Here is a 17,066-nt window from a genome sequence, read left to right as displayed (position 1 = left end):
TATAGGATCAGAGCAGAGCAGAATTAATTGTGTAAATGTGCAGCTCAAAGAACAGAATGAAAAACAGGGTGTTTGATTTGAGTAAGTGGGAACTCTTAGATCAGGATATACTTCATGTAAATTGTGCTCAGATGAGTATTCCAGTGAACAGCTTAACTGGGGATACAGATAAACATGAAAAGGGAGTGAGAACTTATTTCTGTAGAATATAATCAGTTTCCTTGTCTATATTTGCTTTCATCTTGTATAATGAGGCAGGACTAAAAGGCACCCTCATTCTAACTGATTCACTAAGAGCAGTGATCATAATATGAAGAAAATGTTCATAGCATTTTAAAGTGACATACAAAAGTCCAAAACTACTCTTAAATTTAAATGAAGCTTATCACTTAGGTGCAAGGACAATTTTACATTCTACTTTAGTCAACTTATATTAAAAGATACAAAGGTAATTGAACTGTGGGAAATGTTTAAATAGATATTTCATAGTATTCAATGAATATATGGCTAAACTATGATAGAGATGGATAAAATAAATTGAGAATAAGCTAGTAAGTGTTAAATAAAAAAAGTAAAGCTTCTATAGGATTGTAAAAAGAGAGTAGTAAAAGGAACCCCGTATCAGTGACTGGATAAATTATAACAGGGAAGGAGAGCATAAAGAAGCTAATAGAATTGATAGAGATATGGTAGATAAAATTTAGTGCAGAGGAATTTGAGATGAATTTTGATGGGAAGAATGAGCAAAAGCAAAACAGATCAAGGGGTACAATTCTGAAGGAGATGCAAGAACAGAGATCTGAGAGTAGATGTGCACAAATATTTGAGAATGCTGGACAGGATATGAAAGTGATTAAAACATGTGAGATCCTGGGTTTTATAAGCAGAGGCTAAAGTACAAGAATGAAAAAGGAAGTCATGTTAAGCCTTCATAGAATAGTTGGTCACACATGGAATACTGTGTCCATTTCTAGGTACAACACTTCAAAAAGAGCATGAAGGTCTTAGAGACGGTGCAGTAAAGATTGAGAGGAGGTTTAAAAGAAGTGTAAAAATCATGAAGAGTTATACAAAGAAAATAAGGAGAGTCCGTTAATGAAAGAGAAGCTTTTTGGAAAAAATCTTTTGAATGGGTTGAAGAAAAAGTGTAGCAGCAAAGATGTAAAGTTGGTTAGGATAAGTGGGTGTTGCTCAGAATTAAAAAGTGGTTAGTGCCATAAGAAGTTCTAACTGTGACAATGATTTGTATTCTAAAATGGAAAACACCATTCCAGGGAGTTATTTAGGGTAAGGAATGAGAAATTTAGAGGGGATCTGAGAGGGACCTTTCTCATCCAGAGAATGGCGAGTACTTGGAATGCACTACCTGAGAGAGTGATGATGCAGAGTTGCTGAGAGCATTTAAGAAGTGGGTTATTTAATATAAACTGGGACCTCCTTAGTGTAAGAGGTCTACACAGGGCAGAATTTGTTAGGTGCATCCAGGAGGGTTCCTTAAATCAATATGTTGAAAGCCCAATGAGAGGAGGGGCTATACTAGACCTAATGAGCCTGACCAGGTGACTGACCTTTCAGTGGGAGAACAGTTAGGGAACAGTGACCACAACTCCTTAAGTTTTAAGATAGCCATAGATAAGTATGAGTATGGACCTTGCAGGAGAGTATTAAATTGGAGCAGGGAAAATTACGGGAGCATGAGGCAGGAACTAGGGAGAATTAATTGGGAACAGCTGTTTTTGGATGTCCACATCTGATATGTGTTTAAAGACCAACTGCACAGAGTACAGTTGAAGGAAGGACAAGAATGGCAGGGTAAAAGAACCTCGGATGTCGTGACAGCTGGTGAATTTAGTCAAGAAGAAAAAGGAAAAGTATGTAAAGCTTAGGAAGCTAGGATCAAACAGAGCACTTGAGGATTATAAAGAAGCCAGAAAGGAACTCAAGAAGGGAATTAGAAAAGCCAGGAGGGGTCATGATAAGTCCTTGGCAAGTAGGATTAAAGAGAATCCCAAGGCATTCTATACATATGTCAAGAGCAAGAGGATAACTAGGGAGAGGGTAGGATCACTCAAGGATAAAGGAGGGAACATGTGTTGGGAGGTGGGTGAAGTCCTTAATAAGTACTTTACATCAGTATTTACCAAGGAGAAGGACGTGGAGGATAGGGAGATCTGTGTGGAGCATGCTAATATGCTAGGGCATTTCGAGATAAAGGAGGAGGTAGTGTCAGGTCTCTTAAAGAGCATTAAGGTGGATACGTCCCCAGGGTCTGATGGGATGTACCCCAGGTTATTGAGAGAGGCAAGAGATGAAATTGCTGTGGCCTTGACCAATATCTTTGTGTCCTCTGTAGCTACAGGCGACATCCTGGAGGACTGGCGAGTAGCTAATGTTGTTCCATTATTTAAGAAGGGAAACAGGGATAATCCTGGTAACTACTGACCGGTGAGTCTCACGTCAGTGGTAGGGAAGTTACTGGAGAGGATACTTAGGGATAGGATTTATGAGCATTTGGAAAACCATAGCTTAATTAGGGACAGTCAGCACAGCTTTGTGCAGGGCAAGTCAAGCCTTACTAATTTGATTGAGTTTTTTGACGAGGTGACAAAGGTGATCGATGAAGGTAGAGCTGTGGATGTTGTCTACATGGATTTTAGTAAGGCGTTTGACAAGGTCCCTCATGGGAGGCTCATCCAGAAGATTAAGATGCATGGGATCTAAGGTGAATTGGCCGTTTGGATTCAGAACTGGCTTGCCCAGAGAAGACAGAGGGTAGTGGTCGATGGGGCTTATTCTCGCTGGAGGTCTGTGACTAGTGGCATTCCTCAGGGATCTGTACTGGGACCTCTGCTGTTTGTGATGTATATAAATGACCTGGATGAAAATGTACATGGGTGGGTTAGTAAATTTGCAGATGATATGAAGATTGGTGGTGTTATGGATAGCATAGAAGACTGGCAAAGGATACAGCGGGATATAGATCAGTTGCAGATATGGGCAGAGAAATGGCAGACGGAGTTCAACCCAGCCAAATGTGAAGTGTTGCACCTTGGGAGGTCAAATGTAAAGAGGCAGTACACAGTTAATGGCAAGAACCTTCACAGTGTTGATGAGCAGAGGGATCTTGGAGTCCATAGCTCCCTGAAAGTGGCTACACAGGTTGATAGGGTGGTGAAGAAAGCATATGGTATGCTTGCCTTCATTAGTTGAGGCATTGAGTTCAAGAGTCAAGAAGTTATACTGCAGCTTTATAAAAATTTAGTTAGGCCACATTTGGAGTACTGCATTCAGTTCTGATTGCCCACTACAGGAAGGATATCAAGGTTTTGGAGGGGGTGTAGAAGAGGTTTACCAAGAGGCTGCCTGGATTAGAGGGCATGTGCTATGAGGATAGGTTGGGTAAACTTGGGTTGTTTTCTCTGGAGCGGCGGAGGCTGAGGGGAGGTCTGATAGAGGTTTATGAGAGGCATAGATAGAGTAGACAACCAGTATCTTTTCCCCAGGGTTGAAATGTCTAACACCAGAGGGCATGCATTTAAGGTGAGAGGGGGAAAGTTGAAAGGACATGTGTGGGGCAAGTTTTTTTTTACACAGAGTAGTGGGTGCCTGGAATGCACTGCCTGGGGTGCTGGTGCAGGCAAATATGATGGGGGCATTCAAGAAAGTCTAAGATAATCACAGAACATGAGGGAAATAGTAGGATATGGACATTGTGTAGGCAGAAGGGATTAGTTTGGTTGGGCATTTTATTAATAATGTAATTGGTTCAGCATAACATTGTGGGCTGAAGGGCCTGTTCCTTTGTTCTACTGTTCTATGTTCGAAGTGTCAAGATGACCACTGGAATCGCCTAAGCATAAAAGGCTATGGGATAAGTGGTGGAAGATGAGATTAATACAGATGGGTGTCCACTGGCTGGAGTGGATGTGGTAGGCCAAATGGCCTGTTTCCATGACGTTTGATTCTATGACTCTAAAAGTTTAACAAACAACATAGAGAATTATGAAAGAATTCAGAAGAAGCTAGACAAATTAGCAGACAGGTGACAGATGCAACTTAATGTGAATCAGTTGATGGAAGAATAAGGAAAGATACAACGGAGGTATGAACAGAGAGTTCCTGTTACTCGAATGGATAATTCCCTTAAAGTGTATGTGGAAAAAAGGTTAACAGCATTTTGGAGTTTGTAAACATGGACATAGAATGCAAGAGTAGGGAAGTAATAATATATTTCTGTAACACACCAATTAAGCCTTGGAGTGCTGCAAGCAATTTTGGTTGTTGCATTATAAACAGAACATTAATGTTATGAGAACGTAAAGCAGATATCAGAGATGGAAAAGTAGTCATATTACAGATTGGGACTATTTGCACAATCATAGAAGCGGTTAAAAGGGCATTTAATAGATTTTTCTCCCAAATACATGAAATTACCTCTTCAAAACCTGGTTTTCTGCTTTAAACTCACTTATAAATTTACTTATCATTAGTTGTTTAGATACAGCCAACTTTTTTTTTCACCTGCTGTTTACTTCTGCCACAGTGTCTTGTCAGGTCGAGCAGTACTTAATTTGTCAATTATCGCTTCCTCCCTGTTGCTCACTCTGCTGTTAGTTGCTACAGCCATCAGTTCTGTGACTGATCTCTTTTACAGAGTTTTGCCTCTGGAAAACTTCTGTTTCACCTTTTCAAACTTCCTAGGCCCAGTGAAGTAGTACAGGGAGGTTCACAATTAAGCCCACCAGTCAGAGCACAACCATTTTTAATCTCCCAGGCCCAGGAAAGTCAAGGATAAACAAAAGGGGGAATTAACAATTATGCAAACACATGCAAAGAAGGAACAACTAATTGGGTAAAGGAATATCATGAGTCAGTATTGACATGTGGGTATTTGACCTCAAGTCAAATGCTCAAGATTGCATTGGATTTATTTGAAAATGTTCACAAACCTCTGCAGCTCTTCTGGTCTGTCACATGTTCAAAACCTTGGTTACAAATGCATCTGTAAGACCCTTCCATGTTGACACAATTCCCATTGGCACAAATGCCAGAAATCAAGCACTCATTCTCATCTGAAATAATTCACAACATCAAAATAACATTAGGGGCTGTGACGCTCCCAATTTGTTTTTCTTTTCATATATTCCACAAGGTTTTAATTAAATAAGAACAATAACCAGAAATACATAATTGTTACTTTTCCAGAATCATTTGTAAACAGTCATAACAATTTTTGTATTTATTAATAATATTCAACAAATCTGACAGAAGCAGAAAGAAGTAACATAATGCTGAAGTTTCAAATGACACCACCACTGAGAAAAGAAAATATGTTCTCTTTATTCTAATTGTACCATGAAGCTCATAACATTCAATATGCATTGATCCCAGCTGGCAGCACTGCATCTTGGACATACTCAAGGACTGAAGTCATTAAGCCAAGAAGTTTGCATCAGGAAATAACAGGGTGTTAAACTGGCTCCCTGTTGCTCTGTCAATTGTATGTCAACAAGAAGAGGTTTTGCCAAATCTACTCAGTCACATAAGCAAAAGTTTATTTTTGTATCTCCTTCTCTTCCACTGTCACATCATTATCATTGCATTGCATTGATTAATGCTAGCCTGAAGATTAAAGAATGCTTTCATTTCCCCAATATCATATATTATTTGCTATTTTTTACCTATGCTCACAAACAACAGTGTACAGATGCTCTTACAAGTATGTATAGACAACACAAAGAGCCAGTGAAATGTCACAGACAGACACAGAAATGCTCAGCTAGAGATAGAGAAAATATGCTCTTGCCTTGCTTACAGAACCATTTAAACTACTGATTACTCTTTCTTCATTGTTCTCTTCAAACCTTCTTCCCATTAGTTGCCAGACCTGACTAACTAACAAGCCATAAGCCAAATAAAAGAAAAACAAGGTGCTGCACAAAGATTATTTGGAAAATACAACCTCGTGGTATAGGAGATAACATATTGATATGGATGGAAGATTAGCTAGGTAGCAGGAAACAGAGAGTAGACATAAATGACCTTTTTATTTGGTTCACAAGATGTAAGAAGTGCTGTGCCACAGTAATCGGTGCTGGGTCCTCAATTCTATTTTACAACTTACTTGGATTGAGGCCTGCACAGAGTGGACATGGAAAGGAAGTTTTCATGAATAGGAGAGTCTAGGACTTAAGGGCACAGCCTCAGAATAAAGGGACACCCCTTTAGAACTGAGTCAAAGAGGAACTTCTTCAGCCAGCAAATGGTGAATCTGTGGAATTCATTGCCATGGAGGGCTGTGGAGGCTAAGTCATTGGGTGTACTTAATTGCTTAATTGGTTTATTATTGTCATGTGTACTGAGGTATAGTGAAAAACTTTGTTTTGCATGCCAACCTTGCAGATCATTTCATCACAACAGTACATTGAGGTAGCACAAGAGAAAAAGTAATAACAGAATGCAGAATAAAGTGTTACAGGTACAGAGGAAGTGCAGTGCAGGCAGACGATAAGGTACAAGGCTATAACAAAGTAGATTGTGAGGTCAAGAGTCCATCTTACAGTACTAATCATCCTGAGGAAGTAGAAGCGTCTACATGGCTGGACCAGGACAGGCTATTGGTGATGTTTACTCCTAGGAACTTGAAGCTCTTAACCGTCTTGAATTCAGCACTGTTGCTGTGAAGACGAGCGTGTGCAGCACCTCCCTTCCTGTAGACAATGGCCAGCTCTTTTGTTTAGCTGACATAGAGGGAAAGGCTGTTGTCATGACGCCATGTCATCAGGCTCTCTATCTCCTTCCTATACTCTGACATCATTATTTGAGATTTGGCCCTCTACGGTGGTGTCATATGCAAACTTGGCTGGAGTTAGAGCAGGATCTGGCCACACAGTTGTGAGTGTATAGTGTTAAGGCCTATCCTTACTGATTGCAGTCTGTTGGTCAGGAAGTCAAGGATCCAGCTGCCAAGAGAGGTATTGAGATCCAGGTCTCGGAGCTTAGAGATGAGTTTGCTTGGAATTATGGTATTGAAGGAGGAGCTGTAGCCAATAAATGATAGTTCAACGTAGTGCCTTTACTGACAGATGTTCCAGAGATGAGTGTAGGGCCAGGGAGATGGCATCCACTGTGGACCGGTTTCGGCGGTAGGTGAGTCACAGTGGCTCAGGGTTGTCTGGAAGGCTGGAGTTGATATGTGCCATGACCAGCCTCTCAAAGCACTTCATGGTGGTGGATGTCAGAGCCACTGGGTGGTAGTCATTAAGGCACATTACCTTATTTTTCTTAGGTACCAGGATGATAGTGGGCTTCTTAAAGCAGGCGAGAATCTCAGATTGAAGTAGGGGATCTGACTGAAGGCAGCGATTGATAGGTTCTTGATTGGTAAGAAGGTTAAGTGTTTGGGGAGAAGGTACGAGAATAGGGTTGAGAAAGAAAAGAATCAGCCATGATTTTTTTCTTTCAAAGCAGACTCCATGGGCTGAATGGCCTAATTCTGCTTCTATATCTTATGGCTTTATGGATGAAGGTACCAAAGGTATATTTTGCTAAATTGCTGCAGACAAAGATAGATAAAGAAATTAAGTTGTGAAGAGGACATTAGCAATCTACAAATGGATACGTCAAATAGGAAAATGAGGAAAAAATAGATAAGGTCTATCTATTGTTAAGGTCTCCCTGCTGTCTGTCACAGGGAAAGCTATTACCAGGATCTTCCCAATGGCTGGAGAGCTACCCCCCAAATCGCAGTGTGAATTTTGTCCATCTAGAGGCACAGTAGGTATAATCTTCATGGTATGGAAACGCTAAGAAAAATGTCAGAGGTAGTACCAACTACAATGTATAGGCCTCACCTGGATCCACCTATCATTTGCTAGATCTTGCTCCAACCCTTGTCCTCACCTTTTTATACTGGCTATCTCCCCCTCTATCATTCAGTTCAGATGAAGGATCTCAACCTGAAACATCGATTGTCCATTTCCCTCTACACATGCTGCCTGACCCACTAAGTTCCTCTAGCAGTTTTTTTTTGCTGCTTCTTTCTGATGGATTCTGATTATCAATTTCCATTTCACTACACTACACAAATTACTTGTCTCATGAATTTATAAATGGAAATCCATTTCTCCCATATCCATCTTTGAGCTAAGTGTTCAACTCTCTGATCCTATTGACCCAATGCCCCTTCACATGATAATAATATGGAAGTTATTATCCTTGTGTTTCTGCTTCTAAATTTGGACCCTAGCTACTCATACTCTTTCCTCCTACCCAACTGGTCTATGGAAGTCAGTCAGTGGGCATATTCAAAATGGAAATCAATAGATTTCAGGATTTCAAAGGAATCAAGGAATACTAAAGTAGAGCAGAAAAATGGTGTTAAAAGTAGATCAGCTATAATGTTGTTGAATGGTGGAAAAGGCTTAAGAGACAATGACAATACTCTAGCTCCTATTTCTTATATTTTTATTGTCAGCAGAATCCTCTCCTTTATCCCATCTATTTTGTTGATTCCCACATGGACCACTACTTATGAGGACTTTCCCCTCCTTTGGGGCTCAGGATCATGGCTACAGAGCACAGAATCTATGCCCTTCATGACACTGTTCTCTATCACCACATTTTTTTCATTCCTGCTGTCCTTAACTTGAAAACCCCTGTACCATGGTGCCGTGATCAGTTTGCTCATCCTCCTTAAAGTGTCTGCTCTTGTCTAAATAGGCTGCAAGAATCAGATATCTGTTGAAAAAGTACAAGGGCTCAAGCTCCTCCAATGCCATGTCCAGGATCCCTAGATCTTGTTCAATCGCAATTACACTCTCCTCCTCTTCTTGACTGATCATTTCTTGGAGCAAAATGCCCAAATAACTTTCCTCCTTCCCAAAGTAGCCTAAATCTAAGACTCCAACTCATCAACTCTGAGCCAAAGTTCTTCTGGCTGCAGATACTTGCCAGTTGGTTTGGAGCACAATGGTTTCTCTCAGTTCCTACATATTACAGCTGCATTACATCACCTGCCCTGCTAGTCATAACTTAATGTATTAATTCAATTTATTTAATTATTTAAATGTAAAGCTATATCATAGACTGCACCTCCATGATATAGCTTCACATGTAAATAATTAAATAAATTAAATTAATACATTAAATTAACACAATGAACAGTGAACATTGAATGCCTCATAATTGCAGGTCCCACATGTACTGAGTCAGTTGAGCTGATTTCAGTTGAGCAGTTCTAGATGGTTATTTAATTATACAGTGCCATCACTGTAGCAGCAGCCAGACTTTGAAAAGGTGAAGAAGTTCTGTATCCTGAATATCAAATAACCAAGCTGATCACCCATGATCAGCTCTTTCCCTACAATGGCCAGATTCAGGCTGCTTCTGTTTCACCAGGAGAGGGTGCAGCTGGAGGATGCATATCTGGGATATGTACATGGATGCAATATAAGAGTCAGTATTTGCAGAAAGAAAGCTAACATCTTAAAATAAAGTCATTATTTTCTTGTTCAGCTGATTGACAAGAGCTCCTCAGGGTCTGGGCAGACAAAATTCTTTGCATTTACTGTGAAGCAGACTGCACAACAGATGTTAAAGCCTTCAGTTCCATGTCTGCTCTAAGGAATCCATCTTGCAATTTTGCTCTCTGTTCGCAAGTGGTATTTATCTGCTCCTACATAACAACAGTTTACTCAAAAGTGATGCAATTTGAGCTTCCTGGAGCAGGTGCATTCTACTGAATCCACAAAGCCGTGTAATGCCAGGGTGGTCATGGTGGAAAAGCTGGGAAGTTTCTATGATCTCAACAACTGAATTTAAACTTTCCAGGCTCAAAGTGATAAGATGTGAGAGTGTGGCCACAATAATTCCACAAGATGTAGACAAGTGTCAAGCAGGGAATCACCGGCTTTAGCATTTAATCTTTCATCATCTCCAACTTCTGCATCTGCTTTTCTTTCATAGTGCTTATCTTTGTGTTCTCCAGCCAGACCTCACAGCACCTCGCTTTCCTATTTGGCTCAATTGCCCAAGTACTTCACCTCATGAACTAGAAGCCAATACTCCAGATTCTTGCTGCTCATCCCTTGCAATGTCTATACATGAGCTGGTGATGTGTGGAGTCATGTGCAATGACACAATGTCCATAGCTACATCAGGACTCTCCATCAATTTAGGAGGATCCAGAGTATTCGCTATCACACTGGGCTCTTCACCTCTCTCAGTAATACCTCCTCCTCTTGCTCTTGTGAAACAGAAGCAACCCTCCTAGATTCTCTGAACTTATCCTTGCTGCAGTGATAGTTAAAGAGAGAAGAACCGTGTTAGTGTGTGTATAGGTTGTAATATAAAAACAGGGAGCAGATAAGTCATTAGCTGAGGTAAGGCCAAAAATCAGAATAAGGAATGATTGAATGTCCTGTAGAAACACACCTGACCTCGCGTGGCCACTCTCAGTAACTTCGGAAGCATGTGGCTGCCCCACTACATGTCATAAGCTGACCAGTCTTTGTCATGGATGGACGTCCACCATTGTGATGACAAAGTCTGCAACTCCCAGCAACTTTGGCTGAAAAAGTAAAGTTAGTGTGTACATTTGTGCTTGTTGCAGTAGTTGCTTGCATGAGTGAGATGCATTACGCATGACCTGTGTAATTGAATTTGCATTTGTGGCAATGAGAGCATGTTAACGGGATGAGAGAATAGACATTGCTAAATCCTATAGAGTTTATATAGTATTATTATACGTTCATCTTCCACGTGCATAATGTAAAATTCATTTTCTAAAGAACAGAATTGTTTGAGCATGTGGATTTAGCTTCTATGTCTGGTCAAGTCATGAAATTTTATCCAGTACTGACCCATAGGCACAGGAGAGCTTACTGATAGTTCTTTTGCCACTGCATTCCAGGCCCTTCTGGAAATGGCCCTGGCAGGCTATTCACAAAACAGATCCCTTCTTTCTTCATTTCCTTCCATCAGGACTTCCACATCTCTCTAAGAATCTTGAGCATTGTGTATTGGTCTCAGTATCCTCTGTTCTATTTATCAAAGGGAGACACTTGCTGCGCTGTTAGTTTTAGTTGGAGTGGCCCCTTTAAGGCATATAACCCATGCTGGTCAGCGGCTTGACAAACAGCAAGCAGATTCTTTGATACTGGAATGTTACTATGCAATTTCATGATGCTATTTGCCATAAGGAGCTGTGTCTGACATTTCAGATATGACAATTTGATTTTTACATGCTCACAATTGAATATAGTGATGCAATGGGTACCTCTAAAATTAGTGTACTTTGAAATATGATGCAATATTTTTGAGTTGTATCCAACATCTGGACTACAGTCTGTTGACCTTTTGTGAAAAGGAGATATGGGCTAGTTTTTCCTGCCTAATAATCATGGAGTACATGAGCAATAGAATGTAAAAAACTTTAGAATACAAACCACTTCAATGACTGCATAGAACTATTATTGGTGCACAAGACTAAAAGAGGAAGTTATTGAAAGTTTAGCTTTAAAATGAATAAAGTTTTGGACAGGAAAAGTGAAGAACAAAAGACTCTGCAGTTAAGGAGCATGAAGCTCTGCAGTCCTGCACATAAAGATGTACATGTTGATGAGTTGATGAACTATTAACAAGAGAGACACAAGAGACTGCAGATGCTGGAATGTGGAGCAAAAACAAACTGCTGGAGGAACTCAGCAGGTCAAGCAGCACCTGTGGAGGCAAAGGGATAGTCAATGTTTCAGGTCGAGACCCTGCATCAATCAGGACTGAGAGTATAAAGGAAAGATAGCCAGTATAAAGAGGTGAGATAGAGAGGTAAGACAGGGGCTGATGAGTATGCCACTGCCATCACAGACTTCATCCATAAGTGTGTAGAGGACTATGTGCCAAAGAAGTCAATTGGAGCATTGCCTAACCAAAATCAACGGATAAACCAAGAGATCCAGTCCCTACTGAAGTCCAGGCATTCGGTCAGGTGACTATGACCTAAACAGGAAATCTAGGTACAACTTTTGCAAAGCTATCAGGGATGCCAAGGGACAATACCAGACCAAGTTATAGTCCCAGATTTGCCACACACCCATCGATTGAGGCAAGGCTTGCATGTTATAGCAGACCACAAAGCGAAGTTGGGCAGTATTGCTGGCAACAATGCATCCCTCTCTGATGAGTTCAATGCATTCTATGTTCATTTTGAACAGAAAGTCAGTGAAATGACGTCATCCGCCCAGACAGCCTTTGATGCAACCGTACCCACGGTCATCATCGCAATGTCAGATCGGCTTCCTGAGAGTGAACCCTCAGAAAGCAACTGGCCCAGATGGAGTGCCCAGCCATGTCCTCAGATCCTGTGAAGACATCCTTAACCTCTCTCTACTTCAATTTGAAGTTCCCATCTGCTTTAAGAAGACAACTATCATCCCAGTGCCAAAGAACAATAAGGTAATATGCCTTAATGACTACCACCCAGTGGCTCTAACGTCCATCATCATAAAGTGCTTCCAGAATCTAGTCGTGGCACAATCAACTCCAGCCCGCCAGGCAACCTCAACCCACCGCAATAGGCCTACCAACGAAACAGGTCCACAGTGGATGCCATCTCCCTGGCCCTACACTCATCTCTGGAATATCTGGATAACAAAGCCACCTACGTAGGACTCCTATTTATTGACTACAGCTCTGTCTTCAAATTCCAAACAAATTAATCTCCAAACTCCTAGCCTAGGACTCTGCACTCTCCTCTGCAACTGAATCCTTGACTTCCTGACCAACAAACCATAATCAGTAAGGATAGGCATCAACAGTTCCTCCATGGTTATCCTCAGCAATGCTGCCCTGCAAGACTGCATCTTCAGCCCGTTACATACTCCCTAATACACTCACGACTGTGTGAGCAAATTCATTTAATGAATGAAATAATAAATAATGGCTCTAATTCCATTTAAAAGTTTGTAGCTGACACCATCATCATGGACCGGATCTTAAATAACGACAAGACTGAGTACAGGAATGACATAGGAGATAGAAAGCCTAGTGGCATGACGTCAAGACAACAACCTCTCCATCAATGTCAGCAAAATGAAGGAGCTAGTCTCTAACTTCAGGAAGCAAGGTGGAATATACACCTCTGTCTGTATCAATGGTGCTGAGGTGGAGATGGTTGAAAGCTTAAAGTTCCAAGGTGTAAATACCACCAACAATTTGCCCTGGTCCAGCCACGGTGATACTATGGCTAAGAAAGCACACCAATGCCCCTACTTCCTCAGAAAGTTAAAGAAATTCTGCATGTCCTCAATGACTCTTACCAGATGCACCATAGAAAGCATCTTATCCAGATCCATCTCAGCTTGGTATGGCAACTGCTCTGCCCAGAGAGTTATAAATACAGCCCAATCCATCACGCAAACCAGTCTCCCTTCCATCAACTCCATCTATACTTCCCGCTGCCTCAGGAAAGCTGCCAACATAATCAAGGACCCTTCCCACCCTGGTCATTCTCTCTTCGTCCCTCTCCCGTCAGGCAAAAGATGCAAAAGCTTGAAAGCACTAACCACCAGACTCAAGGACAGCTTCTATCCCACTGTTATTAGACTCTTGAACGGCCTTCTCATACACTAAAGATGAGCTCTTGATCTCATAATCGACCTCGTTGTGGACCTTGCACCTTATTTGTTGACCACTACTGCATTTTCTACTATATTCTGCATTCTGTTTTCTTTCACTGTATCCTGGTACTAGTGACAATAATAAATCAATACCAATAGGTAGAACTAGGTGAGCTGGGGGATGATGGCAGATGGAGCCAGGTTGGGGGGGGGAATGGGATCAGGAAGGTAGAGACAAAGGCTGGAAGATAATGGAGGGATGATGGGCAGATGGAACTGGATGGGGGAGGGGATAGGAAGGGTAGGCTGACGAAGAAACCCTTGGCCGACCCTTCACCCACACACCTATGTACCTGATCAACTATCTCCTTACTTCTACAGATGCTTCTTGACCCACTGAGTTCCTCCAACTACTAACAAGCGGAGTCTCCATGAACATTTTCATTTTGATGACGTTACAACCCTGAACATGTGCAAAAGATACAGCTGAAGCATACACAATCATGTTCATGGAGAAATGTCAAGTAGATGATCTAACTTGACTTATTCCTAATGTTTAGATCATCACAGAAGTTAATCTTCAATCAATTCAATATACTCTGTATTTAGGCACTGGATGTATCAAAGGCTAACATCCCTTTTGAAGTGTTTAAGACTTGTGGTTATGAACTAGCTACACCTCCAGCCAAGTTGCCCCATACGCTGAAAACATTTAAATCTATCCATAAAAGTCAGGAGTTGCCCAAATATGTCCTGTCTACAAAAAAACAGAAAATTATCTATCTGACTATTACTGCTCCATTAGTCTATTCTTGCTCATAAGTGAAGTGATGAAAGGGGTAATATCAATCCTATAATGCAGCACATGCTCACCAATAAGCAACACATGGAAATCCAGGAGTACTCAGTTAGAGACCTCATTCTTGTGTAGTCTGCAAGCTCTTTGGTGTTTCTGCCTGCATAGCTTAATGTGGTATATCATGTACAAAAGTGTAGACAGATCACAGTATGGGGAATATAGACAATTAAAATAAAATATTGCTGCAATACTAGGGTGGTGTTGGGGATGTGTGGGGTGCAGGGCAGAATTTCGAGGTGAAGAATATACTCTCAGATATAGGGGAGAAACTGGATGATATTATTCCTGTTGGCCAGTGGCCACCTAAAACAAGCATTAGGACTGCACACTCTTTTGGTAAATTCCTGCATGCAAGTTACCAACTACAACATAAGCTTTAATATTTAAACTTATGCTTTTAACAATGAAACCAAGGGTTTTTAGCTGCTGCACTTCAGACTCTTCTACTTTCATAGCTATGTGATTCTTCCCAAGTTTAGCCCATCTACTGCTGAAACCCTCATCAATGCATTTGATATTTCTCTTTCAACTATTCCAACACACTATCAGTTGGCTTCCTATTTTCCAACCATATTACATTTCTGCTCACTTAAAAAGACCAATGCTATTCTGCCTTATGTCTCACACACCCATCATATCTGTTTTCCCTAACCATTGGCTCCCCAGCAACTAATATCTCAAAATTTAAAATTATAGTCTTAATCTTTTTCAATCTTTAAATTACTTTGTCCTTCTCCATCTGTAACTTCTTCCAATATTACAACCCCCAACATCAAATTTTCTATTCCCCTGATTCTGATTGTTGATTATCCTGCCTTCTTTGCCCTACGTTACGAGGTGCTATGCTCCAGAATTTCCTCCCCACGATCCTTCTTAAAACCTGACTTTTTGATTTTAGGTACCCCTTTTAAACTCTCCTTTTGTCCAGACATGTACTTTATTTAAATTTTGCTCCATGGAGAAGTGGTTGGGAAAAGAGCACTTGTCTAAAATGGAAAAACTGGTAACATTGCATTTTCTGCCGAATAGAAATTCTCTTTGCTCTGTTCCCTGCTAAGGGCAGCAGCTGGAAACACTGGAGGTGAGACTGCCATTTATGAGTATCCATGATTATGAGAGATGGAGAGGGAGAAAAAGGTTAGAGGAAGGGGTTCTGTGAGGTTGAGAGGGGGAAGATGGAAAGATTGCAGAGTGGTAAAGAAATCAAAGTCAAAGTCAAGTTGCAATGAAAAACTTACTTGCACCAGCATCACAGGCACATGAGATTAGAGAGACAACATTCACAAGAAAAACAGAAATTAAACATTAATTATAAAAAAAATACAACACAATTAGAACAAAAAAAAGTCCATTGTAGTGCAAAGTGCTTATGGTGCTCTTATACTAAGGTAGTGATTAGGGATGTGCAGGTTGGTTCAAAAACCAAATAGTTGAAGGGAACTAGCTGTTCTTGAACCTGGTGGTGTGGGACTTCAGGCTTCTATACCTCCTGCCCAATGGTAGATGCAAGAAGATGGCATGGCCCAGATGGTGGGAATCTTTGATGATGGAACTTACACAAATCATAATGTTAGTTGGATGTATTTCGAGAGTAGTGATGGGAGAGACTCACAAGCAGTTCTGGAAAGGAAGATATCTACTGCAGCTGCCAGCTTTAACTCCTTTCAGCTGCTACTTGACTTCAATTAAATTCGATGGTTTAATAGCAGAAGTAGACACCTTAGGCAGCTAAAGTTGGGATATTCATTTTTACTAATTCAGCTACTACTATTTGAGACTATTCTTTTTAGTTTGGAGAAAGAAATAGGAGGGTGTAAGGGTTAACATAACCACCTATGCCTCTGAACACTGCTTAAGATGCTAAATATTTATGGTGCTGCTTTTTCATTTCTCTTTAGGAACAGAATAGTGATTTATTATGCATGCTCCATTTCCTTATGACAGTATATTTTAAATCCCAAGTGTGAATCAATTTCCAAGTATGCCAGTTTTACTAACATTGCGCAAATGGACTGGTAATTTCTTTCTAAACAAAACCTTAAGAATACTGTGGATTTGGTCATTATTATAATCACTGCATCTAAAATTCTGGTATGTTGGTGGCATGCAATTACCCAATCAAGCTATAATGTTGTCCAGTTGACCAGTTCATCAGCTGAATCTTTAGCCAACGCTTGGCAAGAAATATTAATCCAAATTATCTCCACTTGCAAATTTCACTCCAAGTAATTGGCAGATAAGCAATATAAGTAATTTTCTACTATTTAAAAGTAAAATACAGTCTGAATAAAATTAATATATTAAAAGTATCCCGTTTTCTCTAAATTTCAACATAAATTTTAAACAATCTCTTAACTAGAGAGCAGCCTTTGTTTTATTTCCCATTGCTAATAATGACCATTAATAGGTCATGAAATAGAATATGTTTTGATACATATCAAATCCATACAAGAGTGAAAAAAACCTCAAATTTTAAGTGCTTAAACTATCAATCAGAATTGGACAGAATTCAGATAATAAATAATTACAATTATTGTAATTATTTTATGTCAGGGTTGTGGTTCATTACTGCAGAATGACAAATATAAACA

At 40.4% G+C, this 17,066-nt stretch overlaps 1 protein-coding gene across 1 annotated transcript in view; it reads right to left on the bottom strand.

The window, feature by feature from the left end:
• LOC127568849 (latent-transforming growth factor beta-binding protein 2-like) overlaps positions 1-17,066 on the bottom strand; it is a 391,147-nt gene that overhangs the window by 108,096 nt on the left and 265,985 nt on the right. The window contains exon 20 of the mRNA XM_052013064.1: positions 4,950-5,072. Coding sequence (XP_051869024.1) covers positions 4,950-5,072 — 123 coding nt within the window. The remainder of the gene's footprint in view (positions 1-4,949; positions 5,073-17,066) is intronic.

Source organism: Pristis pectinata, chromosome 1, assembly GCF_009764475.1.
Source record: "Pristis pectinata isolate sPriPec2 chromosome 1, sPriPec2.1.pri, whole genome shotgun sequence".
Lineage (NCBI taxonomy): Eukaryota > Metazoa > Chordata > Chondrichthyes > Rhinopristiformes > Pristidae > Pristis > Pristis pectinata.
This window is presented reverse-complemented; position numbering and strand designations above follow the sequence as displayed.